The following is a 27,583-nucleotide window of genomic DNA, read 5'->3' on the forward strand; positions in this document are numbered from 1 at the left end:
AATCATGAAAACCTGGCAGCTATTTTTTGGGACATAAGAGAAGATTTATTGGTTTTTTATATGAAATGTACACCTCTGTCAGTTCAGAAGTGTGCTGTAAAACATTAAAAAATTTAAGATGGCTTTTTTAAACAAATGTCATAGTATATTGAGCTATATTATAGCACCATCATTCGGTACAATGCCCACTGAGTATATACTGTCGAGTGTTCTCAAAGTTTCTGTGACAATTCAAATGGGAAGTAATTAATCTCCCTCCTTTTTTAACCCAGATTTGAGATTTATGACCATTACTATTTCATAAACGAGAAGAAATGGTTCTCTTGAACACATTACAGAGCTTTGAGGACAAGTTGCAATCCAATGTGAAAAGGGGATTCAAAGTACAGGTAGAAGAATTTTACTTAATAGAATTAAAAAGCTTGTAAAAATTAAAAGTGCCTTAATTTGGCATTAGACTATTTAGAAAAATTAGCATAAGTTATAATTTTAAATTTTATGTAATAAAACATGTAAATATTGTATTAATATTCTTTTAATAAGTACATCTAAGTTCCTTTTTTATTGTTTTCACAATTAAAAAAAACATATGTCAATCACCCATATAGATGTTATCTACATCTATAAAAAATAATCAGTTGGCATAGTTATTAAAATCATTAATGTAATCTTTAACCTCGTTTAACAATGTGTTATCTTCAGTATCAACTAGATCCAGGTTAAAATGAACTAAGCTTAGTTTATAAATCAGTTTGATAAGGTATCTGGTGAGTTCCACTCATTACTAATAATATGAATATGGTTCAGTTCAAGTACATTAACTGACATATCTAGTGATTGCTGATAACTTTTCTCTAAGCTTGATGAGTTGCAGTAGAAGAAAATGATGGAAATGAGATTTAAAATTTCTAATCATACTTCGATCCATAGGTTGTAGTGTGAATAAAATATCTAGTGCTAAGTATTATTTTGTTTAAATACTTTAAGCAACAGATGGGTAGGATAGTTGTCTATTAAGAGCAAATGAAAAGCAGTTTTGTTTATAAAAAAATTCATTACAGTTTCATTTTTCTTCAAATTTAAAAAAAAATCTAGGTTTTGCTGATTTTCTGTTTATATAAAGATCTCATTGGTCAGTGCTCTCATACAAATGTGTGTTTCTAATGTTTACCTCTAATGTCGTTGTTTTTATCAAAAATATTTCCATTAAATTGTTATGTCTTACTATTAATAGTTAAATTATCTAAAAAAATATTCTTCCTCCACTGCTTTTCCCTCTGCATTACAAAAATTACAGTTTAATTGTTTCGTCTATCATTAAGAATTGATTTTATTTAAGGTCAAACTTCATATTAATAACTTAGGAATCAATTATTTTTAGCTTCAATATCAGTTATATTAATACTTGTTTATTACATTATCCTGTGACTGAAAGAGAAAGTACAAATTATCAATATTATCGATAAAAGTGCTTGAAAAATTCAATATTGCAGTGCGACAAGTTCTTTCGAAAAAATATTTTTATTTATTCATGATATCATTTTCAAAGTTTTTCCTGTTTTTCAACCAAAAGCTCAAAAAATTATTTAGTATTATTACACCCACTGAGGAACACATTAATCAAGCCATTATGTCAAAATCCTTGAAGAACGAGTTTGAAAATGAGCAATCTGATTCTTCTTTCGCTCGCAATATTTTTTCAAACAGTTTTCATCCGTTGAGACTTAGCTTATCTTATTCCTTCTGTGTAATTATGTTTAAGATTTGTAATTATGTTAAACATTTCTCCTTTTTAGGGGAAATCTGATGGATTTTTCCTTAAGGATTCTCTTGTCTTCTATTCCCAGAATCATTTCTTCCATAATCTTAAGTTCTTCTAGATCTTCTTCGATCTCCTTAAAATAATTGTAACTGTTCTTCACTTTGTATTTCTTGATTTCGTTAGAGATTTGTTTCATCGTCTGATCTCTGGTATCTATAATGTGTTCATAATAAGTGCTAGTCTTCATTTTCTCATGGTACGGATGATTGATTCTGACATGGTGTACTATGGAGAATCTATACTATGGAGAAATACATGGTATACTATAGAGAATCTTGTTGGGAATTATTCACCATTTCCCTTGGACTTGGAATTTATTGTTTTGAATGGTTCTGAGGACTCTTCTATCAGTTATTTGGAGTTTATCGGTTATGGATTTAGAGTTTAGATTGAACAGGGTTTCACAGGTGTATCTGCCTTCTTGAAGTCTACGAAGGTCCAGTAGTTTTCCCCTCATTCTACAATATTTTATTATCCATTTCAAACTGATGATTTGATCTGGACAACTTCTTCCTGGTCTAACTCCTACTTACTTGATACTCCCCAAGTTCTTCATCAAGTTTTGAGCTGAGAATTTTAGAGAAACTTTTGTGACATCTAACAATGAGATTCCTGTGTGTTATTCAGATCCATCTCATTTCCTTTTTTTGTAAGGGATGGATGATTATAGTACTTTATTCTTCTGAGAATTTCTCAGTATTCCAAATATCAATTATATGTTTGTGTAAATTTTGGTTAGTTTGTCCATTGGCATTTTTCTATAGTTCTGTGACAAGATGCTTTTTGGTATTATTGTGGGCAGTTTTCCTTTTTATCTTTAAGCATTAGGGTGTGTTAAATTAAAAGGTATTGAAAGGTATTGCTTAAATGTTTTGCAGTAATCCTTTGCTTGGTATTTATTGTAATTTTCTTCTACAGCTTAAAAAATCTCATTTTGGTGGTTCCTTTTTTGTCTTTTGATCTCTTTAGCTGTTTCTCTCCTGATTTTCAGAAGTTCTTCTCTTGATTTCTTTGTTTTTCTGCTGATTATTTAGTAACCTTGTAGTATTTAGTAACCTTATTTAGTAACCTTCTATCTCTAAGTCATATTTGTTATTCCACCATACTTTCTGGACTGGGTCTAGTTCTTCTGCCATGATTTTCGTTTTTCAATTAAAACTTTAATTTAGTATTTAAGGTTGATTGTTTTTTTTTTCATAGTTTATATTTCCAATTATATTTTCTGGATGATATTTTTTTTTGAGTATTTAGCTTTAGTGAATTTAATTATTTTTTAGGACTATTTTAGATAATAATCAGACCCTACATCAGTTCCTCAAAGTACTTAAATGTTACATATCCCTTTATGGCAATTTTTATCCATGGCAACATGGTTAAATTGAAATTCTCCAAGGGCTGTGTTAGGAGATCACCAAGTTTTAAGTTTATGAGGTTTCCTCTGCAATCTTGTTTTTAGAATTGTTATTATCTCTGCAGAATTCAATAAGCCTTCTTCCATTTCTGTTTGCTGGTCTATGGGCTGGCCATTTTTTTACCACTTGCCAGTATCTTTTTTCTTGACCAATTCTTGCATTAAAATTTCCCAGTAAGATTTTAGTGGTTAGAAATCGTTTTAATCTCTAAGTCGAGTTTTTCCCAGAATTCATCTGTTTCTTCTTTTTCTTTATGTTTTTATTATTAGTGGAGGCATATAACGTTTATTAAGGTATATGTTTTATTCAGGGTTTTAATTGTCATAACAGCTGAGCGAGGTTAATTAGGTGAGAGATCTTTATATAGAGTCTTATACTGCTATGTATTAAAAATCCAAATCTGAATTGCAAAAGTGATTTCATTACTTTCTTCCCCGGTAGGCCTTTCTATAGGCGATATCCTTCGGATTTCATGGGTTCTTGATTTGTGTTTCTTAATTCTTGAAGAGCACTGATTAGAATTTTTTTTTAACCATTGTGTCAGACAACTGCTTCAGTTTGCCAGTTTTGTTAAGGAAATTGATGTTTAAAATTGATTACAAAATTGGAAAATCTTTCCTTCATGTTTAATTTAAGTTTTGTTTTGATTTTTGAGTTTGTTGTCATTGTGTAAGGGCTTCCAGGCGCTTCGATTTGTCATTATCTTTAAAGTGACACCCCACCATCTGAATGGTGTCTTTACTTTGATCTCTGATCGTTGCAGCCAATGGAAAACTTTTTTAAAGTCCTTTTCATATTGGTTGATTGTCGATCCCAAAGGATGTGTTTGGTTCCAATTGCTTCGAGATTACATTTCTAACTTTGAGTTAAAAAGGTGATGGTGAGGTATGAGATTGGTGATTATGAATTTGTGAGGGTTGATTTTGATGTAAATTTCCATAAAAATTCTCCAGTCTTAGGGTTATCCAGATATACTACATGGAGGCTCAGACCATGGATTTGTGTGAAGGTAAAGTTTTGGAGAAAAATTTAAATTCAGATGCTGGAATCATTATGCCCAAAATTATTTAATACATATTAAAAAATATATATATATATTAACTCCTGTTGTTAAAATAAACATAATTTTCAAAGTTATAAATGGTATCACATTCTTGTTGAATGTCATGAAAAATTTCATCTCATAAGTCACATGTACATCTTATTTCATCAAAATCTATACCAATTTATTCAAACATTTCAGTATTATTTGTTTTTGTTTTTAACGAATGATTAAATATATAGAAGTAGTAACACAGAAAACAAATAAACAATAAATGGGACAACATATATTGTAGTTAGATAGCAATTTATTGGCATGGAATTTATATTGTTTTATAAATGCTTATAAATTGCATTATAAATTGTTTTATAATGTTTTATAACTTTTCGGAATAAAATCTTATTTATTTTCATTATAAAATAAGGAAACAATATATAAGTCATGTACGTTCATTCTCAATTATACTGTGGACATGTTTATAATGTAAGTGTCATCATGTCTTTAGATGTTGTGTAACCAGAGAACACTGTATATCATAGTTACTAAAGTATTATGATCAAAATTATTATATAACATGCATAGTGTATTATCCTTCTGCCCAGTAAAGTTTATAGAAAGTTTTATTTACAATGTTTGGCAAATCATACAATAAGAGTAGAATGGGAGAATATCCCATTGGAAGTGTTTCAATGAAAATTAAATGATGAAATATGGTGTTACACAGAGCCAGTAATTATTCTAAAGAAATTTTTAAACCCTTATTTCGATACAGAAGAAATTGTTTCTTACATTTACATAATTTCATGAAATCAGCATTCAGTTGTTTCCATAGAGTGAATGACTTTAGTCTGCAAAAAAATTGATATAAATTTAGAATGAAACCACTCCATATATCAGTTTTGGTATTTAGTGCACAAATATTCTGGACACAGATCATTAGACCAATATTCTTTAAAAAGAACATAATCATTAATATGTACTTAAATATGTTTACTGAGTTTATTTTCCTGTTGACATATAATGAATTAATCTGCATGCATTTTTCCAGGAAGATTGTGCCTTCTAACACATCCAATTAATCACTTGTGTGATTATAAAGTATGTTTATTATAAGAATAGAATAAAATAAATGTTTAAAAGAATTTTAAGTTTATGTTAGTGACCAGTCCATTCTCTAGATGTATATCACTTTGTGATTTTCATCTCTTGGACTCATGTAAGCAAAAAAGAGTCAAGTGTCAAGTGACAACATTCATACCCTCAAAGTATTATTAAAAGAACCTATATAACATAAATCTAAAAGCACCTCAGTCAGTGAAAAATGAAATATGTTTACTGAGTTTATTTTCCTGTTGACATATAATGAATTAATCTGCATGCATTTTTCCAGGAAGATTGTGCCTTCCAACACATCCAATTAATCACTTGTGTGATTATAAAGTATGTTTATTATAAGAATAGAATAAAATAAATGTTTAAAAGAATTTTAAGTTTATGTTAGTGACCAGTCCATTCTCTAGATGTATATCACTTTGTGATTTTCATCTCTTGGACTCATGTAAGCAAAAAAGAGTCAAGTGTCAAGTGACAACATTCATACCCTCAAAGTATTATTAAAAGAACCTATATAACATAAATCTAAAAGCACCTCAGTCAGTGAAAAATGAAAGTTTTTCTAAATAATTTTCATCGCAATGAACTGTATTTTGTTACTGATTGACATCATTTCCTTATCTGCTTTTAAAATCTGATGGATAGTGGTGCAACTAAAATATCTAAATAAAATAATTTTATATATTATTCTACTAGTTTATTACAGTATTTTACAAAATAAAAACTTTTGCAGTATTATAACATTACTTGGTTACTGTCTGGGTGCCATTCTATAATATTGTTTAATAATGAATTTGTTTACACGTTATCCAAGGTTTGAAGTTTATTAATATATTTTTAGGTATCGTGAAGCTGGCATATCAGATTGGTCAACAATACCTGTCACACCTTCAGGAAGTACACAAGTTACCATCAATAGGTTATCACCTGGTACTACATATGAATTTCAAGTGATTGGTAAAAATGCTTTGGGGGATGGTATGCTTAGCAAAGTCATCACTGTAAGAACACTTGGTGAGTGATTATTATCTTATTTCCACTAATTAATTTTTTTTTTAACTATATAAATATATGTAATAGTTTGATTATTAATTTTTTTTTATTTCAATTTTTTATTATTGTATTTCTGTATTATCTACATTAAATTGCTTTTATAGCAATAAAAGTTAGTTCAGTTGTCAAATTAATTAGGATTGTTAATAAAATTACATTTTACTTCTTGTTTGTTTTTTATATAAATAAATATAATACATTTTCCTACTTTGGTTCAACATATTTTAAATCACTGACATGTCTAAATGAATGAATAAACTCAAGCCCAGTATGTAGTATTTATGGAATCAATGTTAATTTTTTCTTTTAATAAAAATAATATTCCTAATTTTCTTACTTCAGACATAACATGTATATAAGTTTGTCATTGTAATTCATTGATTTTCTATTGTTTCCAGCTTTAAAAGTGATCTTTTCTAAATTACAAAACTTGTAACAAGAACCATATTTCCTTTTAAGGCATAAAGGTGTAATTTATTTCCTTTAGACATCAGTAATATTTTAATTACAGTACAGTGTTTTACATATTAAGATATTTTTTACAGCATAGTGTTTGTTTATGTTAGTTTTTTAAAAAATAATTATGATGAATCTATATGTCAAAAAATATATGTTTAGAGAATATTCTAGTGTTGGCCACTAACATGAAAATTTCACTTGAAAAGGTTAGTTAGAAAGGTGTTTTTTTTTGTTTTGAAAAAATGTTATTTTATATCCTTAAGCATTTATAAAGAACAATGATACTTATATGAGCATTCTTCATAAGAACTTTAATTTTTAGACACATAAAACAACAATTTTTAAATGTAGTTTTATTTTAAGTAAAACTTAAATGAATTTTTAAAAACTCATTACAAAATGTAGCTTAATAGAAGTCATTCTTAAAAGAAAGGTGCAACTTATATGATCTTATGATAAACAACTCAAAGTACCGTTCATTCAAATACATAGTCTGATCAGCTTGATTAAGACTTAACTTCAATCCAGTGGTGTATATCACATGCCTTTGACAATCATATCAGACCATATTTCTAGAGACCAAATCCTAGAGTCATATCTCTAGTAACTTAAATTTTTATTCATCCCTATTTTTTTTATTTTCAGCTCCATTAATATTTAATCTTTCAAGTCAGATTTACATAACAAAGTTTCAGTGAAACAAACTTTCAATTGTTTTTGATTGCATAGTAAGGAACAGAAAGATAGAAAAAGCCAGCCCAGCAGTATAGGAAAGCTGTATAGTAGTTAATTTTTTACATTGCATTATGGGATTGTACATATTAAAAACTTATTTCTGTAATTACCACTTATTATCTCAAAGAATTTCTTTTATTCACCATTTGAGAAGTGTCATCATCTATATAAAATGTTAATATTAAATAATTTAATCCCCAAAAATTCAAGTTTACTTTATAATATTTAGTAAAATAAATTTTTTACTTGTATGAAATAGTGATTTCTTTAACATACGAGTATATCACTAAATAAAGGACTTGTTACACACTCACACTTAACATTCAAGTTATCAATTACATATCATGAAAATACTATCTAAATTTTTTTTAAAGGCACAGTTTAGATATATATTGTATATTGTATTTGTTGCAATAATGTGCCTTCATTGTAATTCTACTGATGTTTGCCTTCATATTCCAACCTATTTATAATTTTCATGAGTTGGGCTGTGAATCAGTGTCTTTCTCCTTTATTTTCAAACACTTCTTCAAATAATCTCTCAACATAGTATTCTCTTTTTCCAAAATCTTCATTATCTTATCAGGTACCATCTACCCTGCCTAGCACTTTCTTAGTCTTCTCTCTCACTGTCAAACATCTCTTTAATTACACTGTCTTGTGCAATTTTGTTAACAACCTGTTCTTCATTTTTTTCACTCATCCAAAACAATAAAGTTATAATCTGACCCCTAAACTTTTCATATTTAAATTTTCCTATATTATTTTATATATTATGAAGTCCAGATTTATCTAACTAATTCATGAATTTTATTTCAGAATTAGAACAAATACTTGTAGGTTGTTATTACTCTTCACACTTTGGTAAAACTATGAGTGGAGATTATTTTTAAAATGCATACACTCAGAGGAAACAAGTCACTCATGCTATTCTTTGGCTGAATTTTGTTAGAGGATTTTTTAATTCATTGAAAGTCATTATTAAAAATTAATTAAACTCCCATCTTTTTGATTAAATACCTCATATTAAAATTCTAGTTGCCCAATGTAGTCCTACATGCTCTGTCTTTTTATTTTTTACATTTAACTCATTTTTACTCACCCATTTTAACTCATTTCCCACTTTTCATTCTACATATACTGCTTTCCACATTAGATACTTCTATCTTATTCTCTGAAACATTATCTTCTCCAGTTTGGTTATGTTCTTTCCTTTTATCAACATCCTCTATTTCACAATTAGTACTCATTACATCAAAATATCCATCTACTAAATATTAATATTTTCTATTAATATCACCCTCTTTAGTGCAGTAGATATCTTTATCCAGTGCTATCATTCCTTTTGACTTTCTCATTGTTCGGAACAATTTCTTCTTTTCTCCAGTTTTTGGATAATTCTTCTTTGATGATCAACTATGATCATTCTTAAGAACTGGCTGACCTCCTTCCTTGCATAAACTCCTCATTTCCAATTTCTCCATGCTACATTTTTCTTTTATTAATATTATATTGTTAAAATAATTCTGACAGGTGGAATAGTTGTCCATTTTCTTTGAACTAACTAAAATACTTTTATTTTTGTACTAATTTTGTATTCTCTTTTTTTCTACTTTATTTGATCGACTTTATATAAATAAGTATAAATAAAATGCTCTTTGTTTTTTGGCACTAATAATTTTTATTTACTATTCTTAATTCAGAAATGAAACCTATCATGTAATATTTAAAATTAAGTATATACAAAAATCTAGCGTATTACTTATAGAAGTAAGCTGTTTATCTGACTATGGTAGATTTTCAGATATTCCATTAACTAACAAAAAAAATATGAAACTAAGTTTTTTTTTAAAGAATGAACAATGTGACAATATTTTTCTGAATAAATTTATAAAGTTAAAAAGTAATTTGTAACTTCCTCTACTTAACAAAGATATGTGAATAATTACCTGAATGTAAAACAATTAAAATGAGCCAGATTTACTTAACCAACTTCTGGAGTTTAAAAAATATATTGTAAAAGAAATAGTAAATTTATTATCTTATAATAAAGCAAAATCTAAGTTCTTTTTACAGCTACAGTCATGAAAATTGTACGTAGCCTACAATTTAATTCTTTTAGTTCCAATATATATATATTTATATATGTGTGCCATTTCCTGATTTTAACTATTTTTTTCTTTAATTTTATTTATTTTTGTAATAATAATAATAGTTTTATGAATAAAATACATTATTTTAATGTGCTTGTTTTTAATTTTTTGTTGTTAGAAATGTTATATTGCTGATATAACCTTACTTTATAATCTAACTTTTATATAATAAATTTCTCTTTATATCAATTAGCTTGATTATTGAAAACATGTCTACAGTAGATTCAGTGATACTGATTTTACTTGTACTTTCAAATATAACTGAAAAAAATGATACGTTTTTTTTAATTACAATTAGAATTTCTTTTCATGTTTTGTTAACATTTATTTGTCTTTTCCCCTTTCATAACCAATTTTCCATTTCATTTTTGGGTTTAGCAAGGAGGAATTTGGCAAGATTGTTTAGAGCCAGTAATCTTCCTGATACTGAAAGATGATTCTATTTGCCCATTACCTACTAAATAGGCAATCATCCTGTACTTATAACATCTGTAATACTCAAATTAGATTTTCGTGCAGGAACATGTGTATTGAAATGGCTGTTGTCATAAAAAGAAAATTAAAGAACAAAATTTATTCTTAACTAACATTTTAATATTTGGGCAGACCCCTGGACTTGCATGTTCTAGTACCAATTTAGAAATAAATTATAAATTTTTTTAACGTAAAATATAAAGCATCAAAACAAATCAGGTTTTACTTGTTGAATAAATTTCAGTTAGTCACATTTATTTAGAAATAACACATATGTAACATTTACTCAGAAAAATCTTTTCCATCAGAATATTGTTTTGATTTCCTTAAATTGCGTTTTATTTGCATTCAGTCAAAAAAATTACTGCTAATTTTTAAAACTAAAAAAATAATACAACTTTATGAACTTACATTTATATATACATATGTGTGCATGCACAAACACACACACATACACTCATATATATATATATATATATATATATATATATATATACATTCTGAAATAAATCTTTTTAATCTCCTGCTGGTATTTTAGAAAAAAGATTTGCTAAAATAATAAAACAGTAATTATTTATTATGCCTTTAGATTTCACCTTTGATTTTAGTTGTAAAATAAATTTGTGTACTATGTTGTATATTGACAAAAATATGTAAGAATTATTGAATATTTATTGTTGCACTTTATTCAAAACACTGTTGAATAAACTAAGCACACTGCACATATGGTGTGGTATATTATAATTATTATTTTTTACACCTCTTGGTTTCTGGTTGCACTGTATAATTTATTAATACTTAACTGACTTTAGGAACATATTAATTAATTATTGAAAGAAGCTTTTTAGCTTTCTGTCTACTTTATGACTCGCTTTTATAAAAAAAAATTGTTTTTTTTTTATTATGGCCTTTTTGGTATTTTTCTTCTGTAATTCTCTGCTTCCTAATTAGTTGATCTATTTTTATTATTTATTAATTTTTTGATATAGGTATATATATTATTATATATCATTATTAATTTTTATTTAATTATATGATATTAAGGCTATTAGAATGTTTTAATCAATTTTATCTATTACTTTTTCAATTTCAGCAGTTATCATTTGCTTATGATTTACACTGGTAAAAATCATTAACATGTATCTGTGTTGTTACTATTATTAATGATAACTGTTATTTTGTAATAATTTAATTAACTACAAAAATAGAAATAAGACAGTATGAAAAATATGTCATTAAAACAACCAGTTTATGAATTAATCTAAGAACTTTGTTACTTAAAGTGTGGCTGAATAATTATTTGTTCTATGATTATTATGAGACGCATATATATATTTCAGTTAATAGTAGAACAAAAATTTTTATTTTTGTTATAACTTAATCTACTTATTCATATTGTAACTAGAATAGCTTGGAAAATAGATTGAACGTTTTTTTTGTATTAAATAATTTATAAAACATCTTGTTTACATTTTGGTCTGGGAAATGTATAAATATATCACATTTTAACCAGTAATTATACATTTATTCAAGAGAATATAATAATGTACATTTGAATAGATTTTACTTTGTTATATTAGCCCAACTGACAGACATCTCAAAATATGTATGGCAACTCTTTTCTTCTAAATTTGAAATAGGAATTATGCTAACCCTGCCTAGACTAAAATCTATATAATCCATAACAGTTTTAAAAATTAATTTCAGCAAGACTAAAAGAACTATCTCTTCTTGATTTTTATGGTTTTGAGCTTGGGAAAAGCCTTTTAATTAAAAAATTGATATTTTATTCACCAAATGATACATATGATAGAAATTTTGTTGTAGAAAAAATATATTACTTAACAGACTTTTGATTAAAGATGATTTCTAATAAATTTACCACTTCATCAAACAGAAATTGTAGAGTGAGAGAGATAAGTTTATTTAAAATATTAAAGGATTTAATATCCTTTAACACTTAACTGTAGTTAAGTTTATCATCTTTTAACTATGTCAATGAACATGTTTGTCTACTGCACTCTAAATGTAATCAAAGTTACAGCAAGCTAGATATAAAACTATTGATATGGTTATTTTTACCTGAATAAAAAATAACCAGAAAATGTTAGAATGATAGATTGGCGTTACATGTTGATAGCCTGGTAGTACATTAAGAAATTACAGCTGATTATAAAAATGGTTACAGTTATCTAAATGGTTACAATTAGATCTCATCAGACCTAGCAGTTGCAGATCTGCCTCATGGTGAGTCATGGTAACCTGATGATTTTTAAAACAAAATAAGATGGCAACCTAATGTGCAGGCAGGAATTGAAATGCTTTTATCTTGCATACCAGTTGCTATTTCTGTAACAATGGAGCAGTAAACTACTGTACATTATGCGTTCGCAGTGGAAATATTTCTTTTTTTAAATAGTGATTTGGTTATGATTAAAGCTGAATTATCATGCAGCTATTATTCCATCAGTATTTTAATATTTCTTGTCATGGTGCTGTTCCTAATTGCAGTTCGAGAAAATTGCAAATAACAAATTTACAAATTACTGCTTCTGCAATGAAAAACAAACCAACAGGTCCTGGGCATTCTGTGAAAATGCCCTCAGATATTTACAGATGCAGGCAGACAGTGATGAGGAGTCTTCTATGCTTAACCAGAAAACATGCTGCACCCCTTCATTTATCCCATAGCAATCTCAAAAGAATTCTACACAAGGATTTGAACTTTCATCTGAACAAAATGATGGTGGTGCAAAATATAAGTGAGTGTAACAAAACAAATGAGGTGACAAAGTGTACTTCCATTTGTCAGGCACAGTGAACAAACAAAATATTTTTTTCTGGTCTGATATGATTCCTAAGCAGTATCATATGCATCCTCTTCAAAGTTCATACGTTATGTTCTGGGAAGTTTTGGAATCATAGGCCCTGATTTCTAGAGTAAGAACACATGGTGACAGTCATTTCTGAATAGTATGCAACAGTGTTCGAAGATTTTCTTGCTCATGACCTGCTTCAACATTGCATCGACTTGAATATGTTGTGGTTCGAGCAGGGTGGAGCCATATCCCAGAGTGCTAGAATTTTCATAGAAGGAGGAAATGTTGAATGTCTGACACGATTTTCCAGTCCTGTTAGTACGCATCTTTCTTTTGGGATATCTAAAGCCTAGAGTGTTCATCAGCAGACCTAATCGCATTAATGAATTCAAGGCCTTCACATAGGAAAAAATCAGAGCAATCCTACAATATGGTGTAAGCAGCAATATGAAATCTGTAGGACAGACTACAACAACATGTAGAAAATGGAAGAGTACATTTTGCTGATAAATTATTTAAAAAATATGGTTACACCAATAAGTGGCATTATAAATGCTGTAATTGCAGATGAAAACATACTTGGGTCAACTGTATCTTGTATTATTTATTTCATTTTTAAAATCATCAAAGTCCCATGACTCACTCTGTACTAGATCTAATTTCAATGGAGCTGGTATTCAAAGGGTAAACTATTGATTGCACCTTGCAGATAAATACAAGTTAAGAAATAATGTATTAACTTTTGTCACCATCTCCTACAAAATCAGTACTTTTACTTAGTTGCTAAATGTCAAGAAATTTACATACACGTTGATCTTTCATATAACAAGGTAACAAGAAGATACAAAATTATTGCTACAGTTTTTATCATGTACAATTTTTATCTGTATAGAATCATTTAGAATTACAATCATTGTATCTATTGGGAAAAAATTACAGAAAAACAGAAAGTATCAGATGCTGATTTCATAATGAGTAAATATTTATAATGCAGCCTTCAGTTTTCAAGTATGAGCAGTATGCGCTTTTTGTACAACAGAATTGTTATTTCTTTTAAGTTTATTGTGAGCAGATTATTATTCAGCCAATATTTTGTTAGACTATTTATGTCATTTCATTTAGAAATATAAAAACAGTTTATTTATAATAATAATAATAATAATAATCTTTAATGTAATTTACTACATGTAATACTAAAATAATGTGACATTTCAGTTGCACCGAATGTATTATTTGAAACAACTGTTTATGTAGTTGTTTTTTCTACATGCTTAACAAAATGTAGTATAGAATATGTTTTATATAACAAAAAAGTTGGCCTGTTTTCATTGTATGACTGGGTGGTAATTTTTCTTCTTTTGCACACTTTGTAATAGTTTCAAACCTTACCTGACATAAAATAAAAATTGTGTAAGCATATAAATTGAGTTATTGTTATTATTACAGAATTATAATGTAAAAACTTTGTTTTTGAAAGACACTACAAGCAATACGAGTTTCTAAACTTTTTTATATTTTTGAGTTAAAATTTCTGGATCAACAACTACTTCTGTTTATTAATCAATAATATTATACTGTTTTTATAGACATCTCATGAGTCTGGTCAAATAAAAAAGAATTCCCTTTCAAATTACAGTACAGTAGGATATATGAACAAATAACGCTTACTTTTATTTTATCATTCTTCACTTTTATTTCCATATTTTATTCTTTATGTATGTAATGCAAAAATTGACTTCACTTTGTTTCAGTGAAAAATACATAGCTAGTCCAGTAAAGAGTATGAGTCTCATTTTAAAATGAGATCATCCTTTCTGAATGAAACTTTTGAATTATTAGCCTAAACCTTTAAACTTTCTTCATTATCTTCACTCATCCAGTCATTTTGTTGTCAGTTGAATGACTTTGCTGATACTTTTATAAAAAGTGTAGAATAAAGCATAAGCAAATTGTTAATGAGGTTTAGCCATCAATTTCATTCTTATATTCAAAACATTTTCATATGAAACTTCAAAAATTAATTGAAAAAACGCATAAACTCATAAGTAAAAATTAATAATTTTCCCACCCTCAATAGTAGCTATTTAAATATAATTAATTTCTAAAAATCTTTATTTAAATAAACATGATATATTGTAATATTTTGAATTTTCTGTTATATAATTATTAATTACATGTTCATTGATTTGTTTATCTCTTGTAAAAGAAAAGTAGTAAAAATTAGTATCTGTAATGTGTAAGCAGTAAAAATTATCTTTAACATGTAATTGAAAATGATTTTTAATTTGCGTTTCATATCGGTGATTGTTTTGTTATGCCAAAGAGCATTTTAAAATAAATGTTTATTATTACATATTGTGAAGATGCAATTTCTCCTAATTTTAATTTTTTTTCAGTTATTTATTAAAAAATTGCTTTAACAAATTAGTTTTCAACATAAAATACTGAACATTATATGTTTAATACAATTTTATCCTACACATTTTTTTAAATTCTTGAACCATTGCTAATTAATTTTTTTATTACTGAAAATAATAAACTTTGTTAAAAAAAATCACTTTATGTCAGGTGTGGTAAAGCTCTATCTTCTGCAGTTTAATAAACATTTTAAAAGAGGAAATTTTGAATAGTTGGGTGTGTTTGTGTGTATGTTGACTGAATTATATGGTTACGTGTAGCTACTTGTATCTGAGTTCTGGATATGATTTCTCTCCTTTAGACCATGGTCAGGTTATCAGGGACAATGTAGCACAGCCAACTGCCAAAGAAGATACTAATCCTTTCAATCCTCCTGATGGTAAGTCACTGATTATATCTTGTAAATACACTTTTAGATTGTTTGCAGTAATGTATGCATGTTTTTGTTTATTGCCTTGTAATTACCTCTGTTATTGTGTGTTGTATTTAAAATTGCTAATTTTGGCATGTATATAGCATGAATACTCATTTCTTATTACTTCATACTGCACTTTCATTTTTCAGGAAATGCTCCTTCATTTATTTCTTTATCATTTCTCTTTATACAAAAACAACTTACTTAAATATAAATCACTAATAACAATTGGTTTATTAAAAGAAAGAGTACTACTTCTGCTTATACAATTAAAAATTAAAAATGTATGTATATTTAAATTTATTTATTTAAATATTCATGTACATTTAATTGATCTCCAATAATTTTATTACGTAAATATTAAAATCACTTGTAAATAATTTACTTAAATCACTCCAATTCCACTAAGAAATTATATCATATTTTAAATGTATAAGTAACATTAACCTTTTCATTTTTTTTTCTAATCAACCTTAGAAAGGTGTTTTAAAGTCATTTTCATTGAAAATCCTGAAAGGCGTTTTTAAATGTATTTTCTTTTTTAAATTCTGTTCCTTGAAATTTTTTAGAAAGCCCTTCTTGAAATATAAATCACAAATTTTGTTTGGTGTTTAAGAGCTACCATTTAAATTTAAAAAGTATATTTTTGGGAAAGTTCTTCATGAAATAAAAATCTTATGACAAAGCCCTTATACAAAAATAATGTATATATATATATATATATATATTTTTTTTTTTTCTTTTTAATTCTGAGCATATAAATCATTTTAAAAAAATATAGAGGAGGGGTTGCCTGACCCACTTCCAAGATTTCAAAAATGTTTCCTACAGAAGTAGTTCAGAAATTTATATTTTTATGTGTCTTTTTTTCAATATCCTACCATGAGCAAGAAATTAGGAAATATTGATTTTTGTAACTCATGCTAGCTTTGTTGAAATCAGTTCTACTACATGATGTGTAATCAGATAAACATAAATTAAAATATTTTCTTTCTTTTTAGTTTTATATAAAATGCAAAAATATCATTAAAAAAATGTTTTCTGAGAAGTTTATTGGAAAAAAATGTATATTTTATAATTGTATATCAACATGAATAAATTAATTAATTCTATGTAAAAAGATAATTTATTTTAAAAAATTAACCAAAAATGTTTGTATATAAAAACAATTAATAGTAATTCAAGCAGTGGTTTTCATTATAGAAAATTATTAATTACTGCGAGTAGGAGATTTTTCTGACTTTAACAATAATAATTTTATGAAAATGCAACATGATCAGCTCTTAAAAAATAAGCAATTATATTTTATTTACATAATATTTTTCAAATTTCCAACATTCATCAGAACACAAAAATGATAGTTGTGCAAAACCCTACTTTCTCTTAAGGCTAGGACATTCATTGGTCCAAAGAAAAGTGGAAGAGTTATCAGATAATATTGTGAATGAAAAAAGTAATGATGCTACTTTTGTGATAAATTACAGTGTATACATCTTTTAAGATTACCATCATAGCATGCTTAAAAAAATCAGAAGCTGTAACTCCTTGTCATGGGAAAATGGTGCACAACAACCTAACCTCCGATTCCACTTTGTACTTTTACTGATTCAGTTTTTACCTAAGACTGATACATTTTCAGTTTTATTTTTCTTTATGGAATTTCAGATTCATACAAGTGGGAGGTGAAATGTTTAACCTGACTGTCACATTAAAAACACCAAATAGTAAAAAAATATATATATATATGGGCTTATGCCCCATCACGGCACTAGACTTAATGAAATGTTATAATATAAATAATATAAAAAAAATAGGCACATATTTTTTGCTAAAGATATACATGTATAAAAATATAATTCTCTATAACAGACTTAAAAATAGTATCATAATATAAGGATAGATACTAGTAATGACCTTAATGCTGAATGAAATCCACAAGATATCTCAAAGCAATTTAATTGTACAGCAAGCACAAAAATCTGTACGCTTGCCTTGGCAGATAGTACAGGATCATACAATAACTGTTTATAATAGTTGATTTCTTTTCCAGAATGATAAAATATAATATGTATTTATTATTTTGTGTATTACTATCAATGAGAATTAGCTATGTTTTTGTCTTTAATTCTCAGCAATGAAAATTATTTACAACTATAAAATTTTGTAACAGTTAATTCAAGTTAACATTTTGAGTTATCCTTGCAACCATCTTCAGTGGTTGTTGTTCTCACCAGCTTTTTCTTTCTGGTGATTTGTTTAATTAGACATTTGAGTTATAGTTAAAAAGTGTGCTGGATTTGAATAATGTTGGTTCATTTGGAATAATGCTGTTGTGTATTTAAATTTAAAAAAAAAAAAAAACAAATCGTTACATGCAGAACACAACCATCAAACTATCAGAATCCCTAGAAATATACAGAGCGTTTCATAATGTTATTAGGAGTTACAAAAATTCAGTACAAAAAAAAGTATTTCACTTACCTAAATGAAAGTTGTACGAGGTGATGCAGGGACTCAAACAGATTTTGTTAAAATCTATAAATGCTCAATATGTGCTCCTCTGGTGACACGTCACACATCAACATGAAAGTCTAGCTCTTGCCAAACTCGTTCTAACATGTCATTTTCGATAGTTGATTGCATTGATTATGCGATCCTTTAGCTCAGCGATATCGTGCGGCATTGGTGGGATAAACACCTTATCTTTCACGTAACCCCAGAGAAAGAAATCACATGGCATGAGGTCTGGTGATCTTGGTGAATGATAAAATATAATATGTATTTATTATTTTGTGTATTACTATCAATGAGAATTAGCTATGTTTTTGTCTTTAATTCTCAGCAATGAAAATTATTTACAACTATAAAATTTTGTAACAGTTAATTCAAGTTAACATTTTGAGTTATCCTTGCAACCATCTTCAGTGGTTGTTGTTCTCACCAGCTTTTTCTTTCTGGTGATTTGTTTAATTAGACATTTGAGTTATAGTTAAAAAGTGTGCTGGATTTGAATAATGTTGGTTCATTTGGAATAATGCTGTTGTGTATTTAAATTTAAAAAAAAAAAAAAACAAATCGTTACATGCAGAACACAACCATCAAACTATCAGAATCCCTAGAAATATACAGAGCGTTTCATAATGTTATTAGGAGTTACAAAAATTCAGTACAAAAAAAAGTATTTCACTTACCTAAATGAAAGTTGTACGAGGTGATGCAGGGACTCAAACAGATTTTGTTAAAATCTATAAATGCTCAATATGTGCTCCTCTGGTGACACGTCACACATCAACATGAAAGTCTAGCTCTTGCCAAACTCGTTCTAACATGTCATTTTCGATAGTTGATTGCATTGATTATGCGATCCTTTAGCTCAGCGATATCGTGCGGCATTGGTGGGATAAACACCTTATCTTTCACGTAACCCCAGAGAAAGAAATCACATGGCATGAGGTCTGGTGATCTTGGTGGCCACAGCATAATGTGTTGGTCTTCTTCAGACGCATGTCCTATCCAGCACCGAGGTAATGTTGTGTTAAGGTTCTGTCGAACCTCGTTATGAAAATGGGCAGGACAACCATCTTGCTGAAAAATGAAGTCGTTGAGTAGCTAAGGCATAAGCCATAATTGTAACATATCCAAGTATATCATGCCGGTTACTGTCATTTCCATAAAAAAGAACGGCCCATACACTGCCTCACGAGAGATCGCACAAAAAACATTTACTTTCGGAGAATCCCGAATGTGTTCCACATTAGCATGTGGGTTTTCAGTTCCCCAAACTCGCACGTTATGATGGTTTACTTTGCCGTTAATATGGAAAGTAGCTTCATTGCTGAAAATTATCTTGTTTAGACTACTATCATCTAACAACATCTTTTCCTGTAACTCTAAACAAAAATTGAGCCTACGTGTTTTATTTCAGAAAGACGCTGGATTAATTAAAGATGGGTCGGTTTGCATAATAAACGTTTATGGAGAACTCTCCACACTGTTGTTTTTGGAATTCCTAATTCTCTGCCTGCAGCCGCAGTCGATTTTGGCGGACTGCAAAGGAAACTTGCACTCACATGTTCGACATTGATTTCTGAGGTTGATGGACGACCAGTTGATTTTCGCTTGCACAAGGAACCAGTTTCACTGAATTGTTTATACCATGCACAAATTGAATTGTCACTTGGTGGCTCCTTATGAAATTTCAACCGAAATGCACGTTGCACAGAAGTTATTGACTTTGACAAGTGAAATTCTATCACTAAACGACTTCTCGCTTCCCGTGGCAGCCATTTTCTCTACTGTCGACCTTTAGCGAGCAAATGGTTTACTAACTGCCTAGTATATGTAGAAAAAAACCATTTGAAGTACTCTTTCGTACAGTACTTGTTTTATTCTTATGAGTGAAATAGTATTTTGTTAATGAATTTTCGAAACTCCGAAGGACATTATGAAAAGCTCTGTATAAACTTAACTCCTTTGACTCCACAGTGTTCTACTTTCACCAAGCAGTGCACTAGCTCAAACAAATTTACAACTAATACTTAAAAGCATGCTTAAAGCATACTTAAACACAAAACTGTATAAAAACATATAACAATGATATATTAAATGAACAGATACAATTCAAATTTAACACATTTTTCAACCGAACTTAAATATATATCTGCCTTATTCAAATAAATGACAATAATTATACTAGCTGACACCATGAATGAGAAGAGCAACACCAGTCATTAACAAGATCGCTATAACTCAGCAGATAAGACCTAAGTACGCTGATTAAATTTCATCATTAACTTTCTTGCTGCTATATCTGTAGTATGGTATTATTAACACATATTGGCCCAACCGACCTATGATACACATTAGCACCTGGGTGATGTATATAAATGTTTAGTAAATATATATATATATACGTACATACATACATATATAAAGAGTGTATCACAAAATTCTCCTGGGACTTTCATAACCTATTCTAAATCATGAAAATAATGGAAAAGGTTATTAAAAACAAATGTTTTAAAATGCTTCATTTGCAAATTACGGTTAGTGAAAGATTTCATTCGGATTTCAACTACAACGTGAAATGAGGCCATACTGAAATTTTTAGGACGTTAATTAAGGAGCAGAAATAATGATATTTTTGGTTTTTGACCTGAAAATCGAATAAAATAGGTCTAAACCTTTTAATGTTTATGTATGATGTACAATAACTTGGTTAAATGAGTAATACATATGTAAAACTTTAAAACAAAATTTGTAGAGAATTTAATTCTGAACAAAATAGTGTAAGATGAAAACAAAGAAACATTAAACAAATTTGAATTTTATTTAGAAATTACTGTTAAAAATTCTAAAAAAAACTGGAACTTACACATAAAATAAAAATAAATAAAGTAAAAAACTTAGATAATAATTTTGTTTACTGATGACAAAAATACAATAAATTAACTGAAAAATTATAGTTTCAAAGTTGACAATAAAATAACAAAGCCAACAGTGCTCAATACTATATTAATGTTTAAATTACTCTGTAAGGTACATTAAGTACGAGATCTGTAAATAAAGTAATGAAACTGGTTCAGAAAAACTTTTTATTTACAATCCAGTTACATATGGACTTAATCACCTTCGAAAATAATTCCCTTGGGAAGTCACACAACACTTCAAACAGTTTTCCCACTCTTCATGGCAGTGTTGGAACTCAGAAACCAGAACATCCTTCAGATGGTCGGTTACATTTTTTAAAATGTTTTCTACTGTTCCAAAATGGTGTCCTTTGAGGTGTTTTTTAAAGTTGGAACAGGAAAAAGTCACAGGGACTAAGTCAGGTGAATAAGGTGGTTGAGGAACTACAAGAATGTTTTTCTTTGCCAAAAACTCATTAATTGACAGTGCAGTGTGACAAGGTGCATTGTCATGATGCAGCATCCAGTTGTCTTTGATAGCTGGTCTCATGCGGGCAACTCTTTTCCGCAGTCTTTCAAGAATTTCTCGGTAAACATATTGATTTACAATCTATCCTGTAGGCAAAAACTCCTTATGGACAATGACATTACTATTGAAAAAACAAATTAGCTTGGTTTTGATTTACTCATTTTGCTTTTTTGATGCGTTTGAAGTGTGCTACTCCTTGCTCAGACGTTTTGTTTCTGGGTCGTACTCAAATATCCAAGATTCATCACCAGTAATAACATTTTTTTTAAAATCAGTATGTTTCAATTCACCCTAGAAGATCACCTGTTTTTCCACCCTGTTGTTTTTCTGTTCAACAGTGAGGTTTTTTGGCGCCAATTTTGTCACAAACTTTTTTTCACATCCAATTCGTTCGTCAATATTTGATGGACTGTGGTATTGTTCAAATTCAATTGTTCTGCAATCATTCTGACAGTTAATCGCCGTCGTCCTGTATCAAGTCTCTGATTCACTCAATATTGTCGTCACTTTTTGTCATTGTCTTCCAGAGCGTGGATCGTCCGCAACTGATTCCTGGCCACCTAAAATTGCTTTAAACCACCTAAAATCTTGGGCTCGTGACAGAGCATCATCTCCATATGGCCTTTTCAATTTTGAAAAAGTTTCAGTAGCATTCTCATCGAGTTTAACAGCAAACTTAATTGCACAACGTTGCTCCTAATTAGTATCTCTCATTTTTGTAACGCTCAACAAAAACTCGTTTCACGAAAAGTTTATTTACATCTCATGTGGCAACAATAGACTAAAAATATTAATACTTAATATAAATCAGCTGTTCGTATAATCATATGTTTACTAGTAACTTTACAGTGCTGCCACTTTGGATGCCAAAAAAACCAGTCTCATTACTTTAATTACAGACCTCATATATTGGTACTGTGCTGTCGTTAGTGAAGGTTTTCTGTGAATTTCAGTTTGAACGTGATCAGATTGCTATTGAATTAATAATGTACTTGATTGAACAGAGGAATACGCTGGTATTTATTTATATGGTATTCATATTGGTTGTTTGTAATAGTAATGCTGCAGCTGCTGCAGTAGAATATGAAATATGTTTTTCGAATTGCAGGATTCTAGATGCCAAAACAATTAGCGTGACTTTTCACAATCTTCGGGAAATAGGTTCACTACCTAGTATTTATACCAGCTACAAACGATCTGCCCAGCCGTAATTAATGAAATTATTGCCGATGTAGTACAGAGCAGTCCAGGCATCAATATACAACAACTTTTTAAGCGGATCGAAGTTTCGCATTCGATGATTGGAGGACACTTAAACAAAACAATTTTTATGCTTATCATAAACAGCCAGTTCAACAGTTACATCCAGGAGATGGTCCGCTTCACTTGGAGTTCTGCAATTGATGGAATACAAATTGACAACTCTACAAGTATGTTTTGTTTACCGACAAGGCAAATCTCACTCGAGATGGGGTCAACAACTTGCGCAATGAGCATACATGGGTAGAAGTAAATCCTTATGAAACGGTAGAAGACAATTTTTAATACTCAATTAGCACTAATGTATGGTACGGCCTTCTTCACAATCAGCTGTTTAGACCTTTCACAGTACATAGCCGCTTAAATGCTGAAGTCTACTTGCAATTTCTTCAAGAAGAATTTCCACAGCTGCTTGAAGATGTTCCTGGCGCCGAGATGTAATGTGTACTTTCAGCACGATGGCGTGCCTCCCCACTATTCTTGTGCCGTTGCATTCACTTTAATTATAATTTCCCTGAGAAATGACTTGGTTGTGGAGGTCCACTTTCCTGACCACCCAGACCACCTGATCTAACAGCTTTAGATTTTGGATCCTGGGATGGAGGGAAAATATTGTAAAAAAAATAAGATACATTCTCTTGAGGAATTAATTGTCTGCATTATGGATGCAGCTGAGCAACTTAAGGACACCCATGAGGAACTAAAAAGAGAACAAAACGATTACAGAAATGTCTAAAATGTGCCAAGAAATTTGTTGGAAATGACGGACTCATTTTTGAACATTTACTGTAAACTGGTACGTATAATGCACTTTGGTCTGGTTCATAGTTTCTAAATAAAATTCTAACTTTTACTTGTTTTATTTGGCTGATTTTTTTTACCATTTTGTTCAGAATTAAATACCCTACAAGTTATTTTTAAAGCATTTGTGTGTTTATTATCCATGTAACAAAATTGTTGTGTGTCAAACAAAAAAAACAGGGTTTTTTACATTAATTTATTGGTTTTACTTCAGATTTCTCAAAAACTACTGGAGCTATTGTTCTGAGACCCATTTTATTCGATTTTTCAGATCAAAAACCATAAGAAATCAGTAATATTACTACTACTTAATTAATATCTTAAAAATTTCAGTATGACCTCATTTCACTTGGGTAACTGAAATCACAGTGAAATCTTTCACTAATCATAACTCACAAACGAAGCATTTTAGGTCAATATTTATATGAATTTTTTCCATTATTTTCATGAGTAGAATAGATTATGAAAGACCCAGGAGAACTTCATCATACACTCTGTACGTGTGTATATATATATATATATATATATATATATATATATATATATATATATTGAAAACCTAACCACCAAAGCAAGTAAAAGATAATAAACAAATACTAAAAATGATTTCATAGGATCCCACATCTTCAGTTGGTATACAATTCTATAAACATCAAACAAATATTAAAAAAATATATGTATAGTAAAAAACTGAAAGTTTAGAATAAAGTTAAATTTGATATATATGATTACGTAATTTGATGAAGGATTGCAGCTATCTATGGGACCTAAATCAGGCTTCATCAGACAATTGAAAGACTTCAAATGCACAATTTATCTGACTACTCTTTAAAGAAAAAAATTGTATTACCATGTTAAAAAAGATTTATTTGCAAAACCACTTTGACAATATTGCCTATGAATACATAACACAAAGGTCCATATAATTTTCTTCCTGATGGCTTTTTACATCATTGTAGTCTATAGGGAATGTATAGTTGCTGCTTATCAACTACAGAAAGATTTTAAAAAGGATGAGTTGAAGATTTCTTTGTTTGTTTGTCTATGAATATTAAAATTTGTTAAACATTTTACAAGTTACATTTTTTTTTGTCTTCAGTCATTTGACTGGTTTGATGCAGCTCTCCAAGATTCCCTATCTAGTGCTAGTCGTTTCATTTCAGTATACCCTCTACATCCTACATCCCTAACAATTTGTTTTATATATTCCAAACATGGCCTGCCTACACAATTTTTTCCTTCTACCTGTCCTTCCAATATTAAAGCGACTATTCCAGGATGCCTTAGTATGTGGCCTATAAGTCTGTCTCTTCTTTTAACTATATTTTTCCAAATGCTTCTTTCCTCATCTATTTGCTGCAATACCTCTTCATCTGTTACTTTATCCACCCATCTGATTTTTAACATTCTCCTATAGCACCACATTTCAAAAGCTTCTAATCTTTTCTTCTCAGATACTCCGATTGTCCAAGTTTCACTTCCATATAAAGCGACACTCCAAACATATACTTTCAAAAATCTTTTCCTGACATTTAAATTAATTTTTCATATAAACAAATTATATTTCTTACTGAAGGCTCGTTTTGCTTGTGCTATTCGGCATTTTATATCGCTCCTGCTTCGTCCATCTTTATTAATTCTACTTCCCAAATAACAAAATTCTTCTACCTCCATAATCTTTTCTCCTCCTATTTTCACATTCAGTGGTCCATCTTTGTTATTTCTACTACATTTCATTACTTTTGTTTTGTTCTTGTTTATTTCCAGTTCTTACGTAGTTCCATAGTTCTTGCGTAGGACTTCATCTATGCCGTTCATTGTTTCTTCTAAATCCTTTTTAATCTCGGCTAGAATTACTATATCATCAGCAAATCGTAGCATCTTTATCTTTTCACCTTGTACTGTTACTCCGAATCTAAATTGTTCTTTAACATCATTAACTACTAGTTCCAGGTAAAGATTAAAAAGTAACAGGGATAGAGAACATCCTTGTCAGACTCCCTTTCTTATTACGGCTTCTTTCTTATGTTCTTCAATTATTACTGTTGCTGTTTGGTTGCTGTAAATGTTAGCAATTGTTCTTCTGTCTGTGTATTAGAACCCTATTTTTTTTAAAATGCTGAAAATTTTATTCCAATCTACGTTATCAAATGCCTTTTCTAGGTCTATAAATGCCAAGTATGTTGATTTATTTTTCTTTAATCTTCCTTCTGTTATTAATCTGAGTGCTAAAATTGCTTCCCTTGTTCCTATACTTTTCCTGAAATTAAATTGGTCTTCTCCTAACACTTCTTCCACTCTCCTCTCAATTCTTCTGTACAGAATTCTAGTTAAGATTTTTGATGCATGGCTAGTTAAACTAATTGTTCTGTATTCTTCACATTTATCTGCCCCTGCTTTCTTTGGTATCATGACTATAACACTTTTTTTGAAGTCTGACGGAAATTCCCCTTTTTCATAAATATTACACACCAGTTTGTATAATCTATCAATCGCTTCCTCACCTGCACTGCGCAGTAATTCTACAAGTATTGCGTCTATTCCAGGAGCCTTTCTACCATTTAAATTTTTTAATGCTCTCTTAAATTCAGATCTCAGTATTGTTTCTCCCATTTCATCCTCCTCAACTTCCTCTTCTTCCTCTATAACACCATTTTCTAATTCATTTCCTTGGTATAACTCTTCAATATATTCCACCCATCTATCGACTTTACCTTTCGTATTATATATTGGTGTACCATCTTTGTTTAACACATTATTAGATTTTAATTTATGTACCCCAAAATTTTCCTTAACTTTCCTGTATGCTCCATCTATTTTACCAATGTTCATTTCTCTTTCCACTTCTGAACACTTTTCTTTAATCCACTCTTCTTTCGCCAGTTTCCACTTCCTGTTTATAGGATTTCTTAATTGCCGATAGTTCCTTTTACTTTCTTCATCACTAGCATTCTTATATTTTCTACGTTCATCCATCAGCTGCAATATATCGTCTGAAACCCTAGCTTTTCTACCAGTTCTCTTTATTCCGCCTAAGTTTGCTTCTGCTGATTTAAGAATTTCCTTTTTAACATTCTCCTATTCTTCTTCTACATTTTCTACCTTATCTTTTTTACTCAGTCCTCCTCAAAAATCTTCTTTACCTCCTCTTCCTCAAGCTTCTATAAATTCCACCGATTCATCTGACACCTTTTCTTCAGGTTTTTAAACTCCAATCTACATTTCATTATCACCAAATTATGGTCGCTATCAATCTCTGCCCCAGGGTAAGTTTTGCAGTCAACGAGTTGATTTCTAAATCTTTGCTTAACCATGATATAATCTATCTGATACCTTGCAGTATCGCCTGGCTTTTTCCAAGTGTATATTCTTCTATTATGATTTTTAAATTGGGTGTTGGCAATTACTAAATTATACTTCGTGCAAAACTCTATAAGTTGGTCCCCTCTTTCATTCCTTTTGCCCAGCCCGTATTCTCCCACTATATTTCCTTCCTTGCCTTTTCCAATGCTTGCATTCCAATCTCCAACTATTATTAAATTTTCATCTCCTTTTACGTGTTTAATTGCTTCATCAATCTCTTCGTATATACACTCTACCTCATCATCATCATGGGCGCTTGTAGGCATATAGACGTTAACAATCGTTGTCGGTTTAGGTTTTGATTTTA

The 27,583-nt window shown here is 29.4% G+C and overlaps 1 protein-coding gene across 1 annotated transcript in view; it reads left to right on the plus strand.

Annotated features, from left to right (window-relative positions):
* Nucleotides 1-27,583, plus strand: part of tutl (immunoglobulin superfamily member turtle) — a 569,464-nt gene that overhangs the window by 481,955 nt on the left and 59,926 nt on the right. Inside the window, 2 exon segments of the mRNA XM_075368048.1 lie at nucleotides 6,231-6,403; nucleotides 15,802-15,879. Coding sequence (XP_075224163.1) covers nucleotides 6,231-6,403; nucleotides 15,802-15,879 — 251 coding nt within the window.

Source organism: Lycorma delicatula, chromosome 6, assembly GCF_047948215.1.
Source record: "Lycorma delicatula isolate Av1 chromosome 6, ASM4794821v1, whole genome shotgun sequence".
Classification (NCBI taxonomy): domain Eukaryota; kingdom Metazoa; phylum Arthropoda; class Insecta; order Hemiptera; family Fulgoridae; genus Lycorma; species Lycorma delicatula.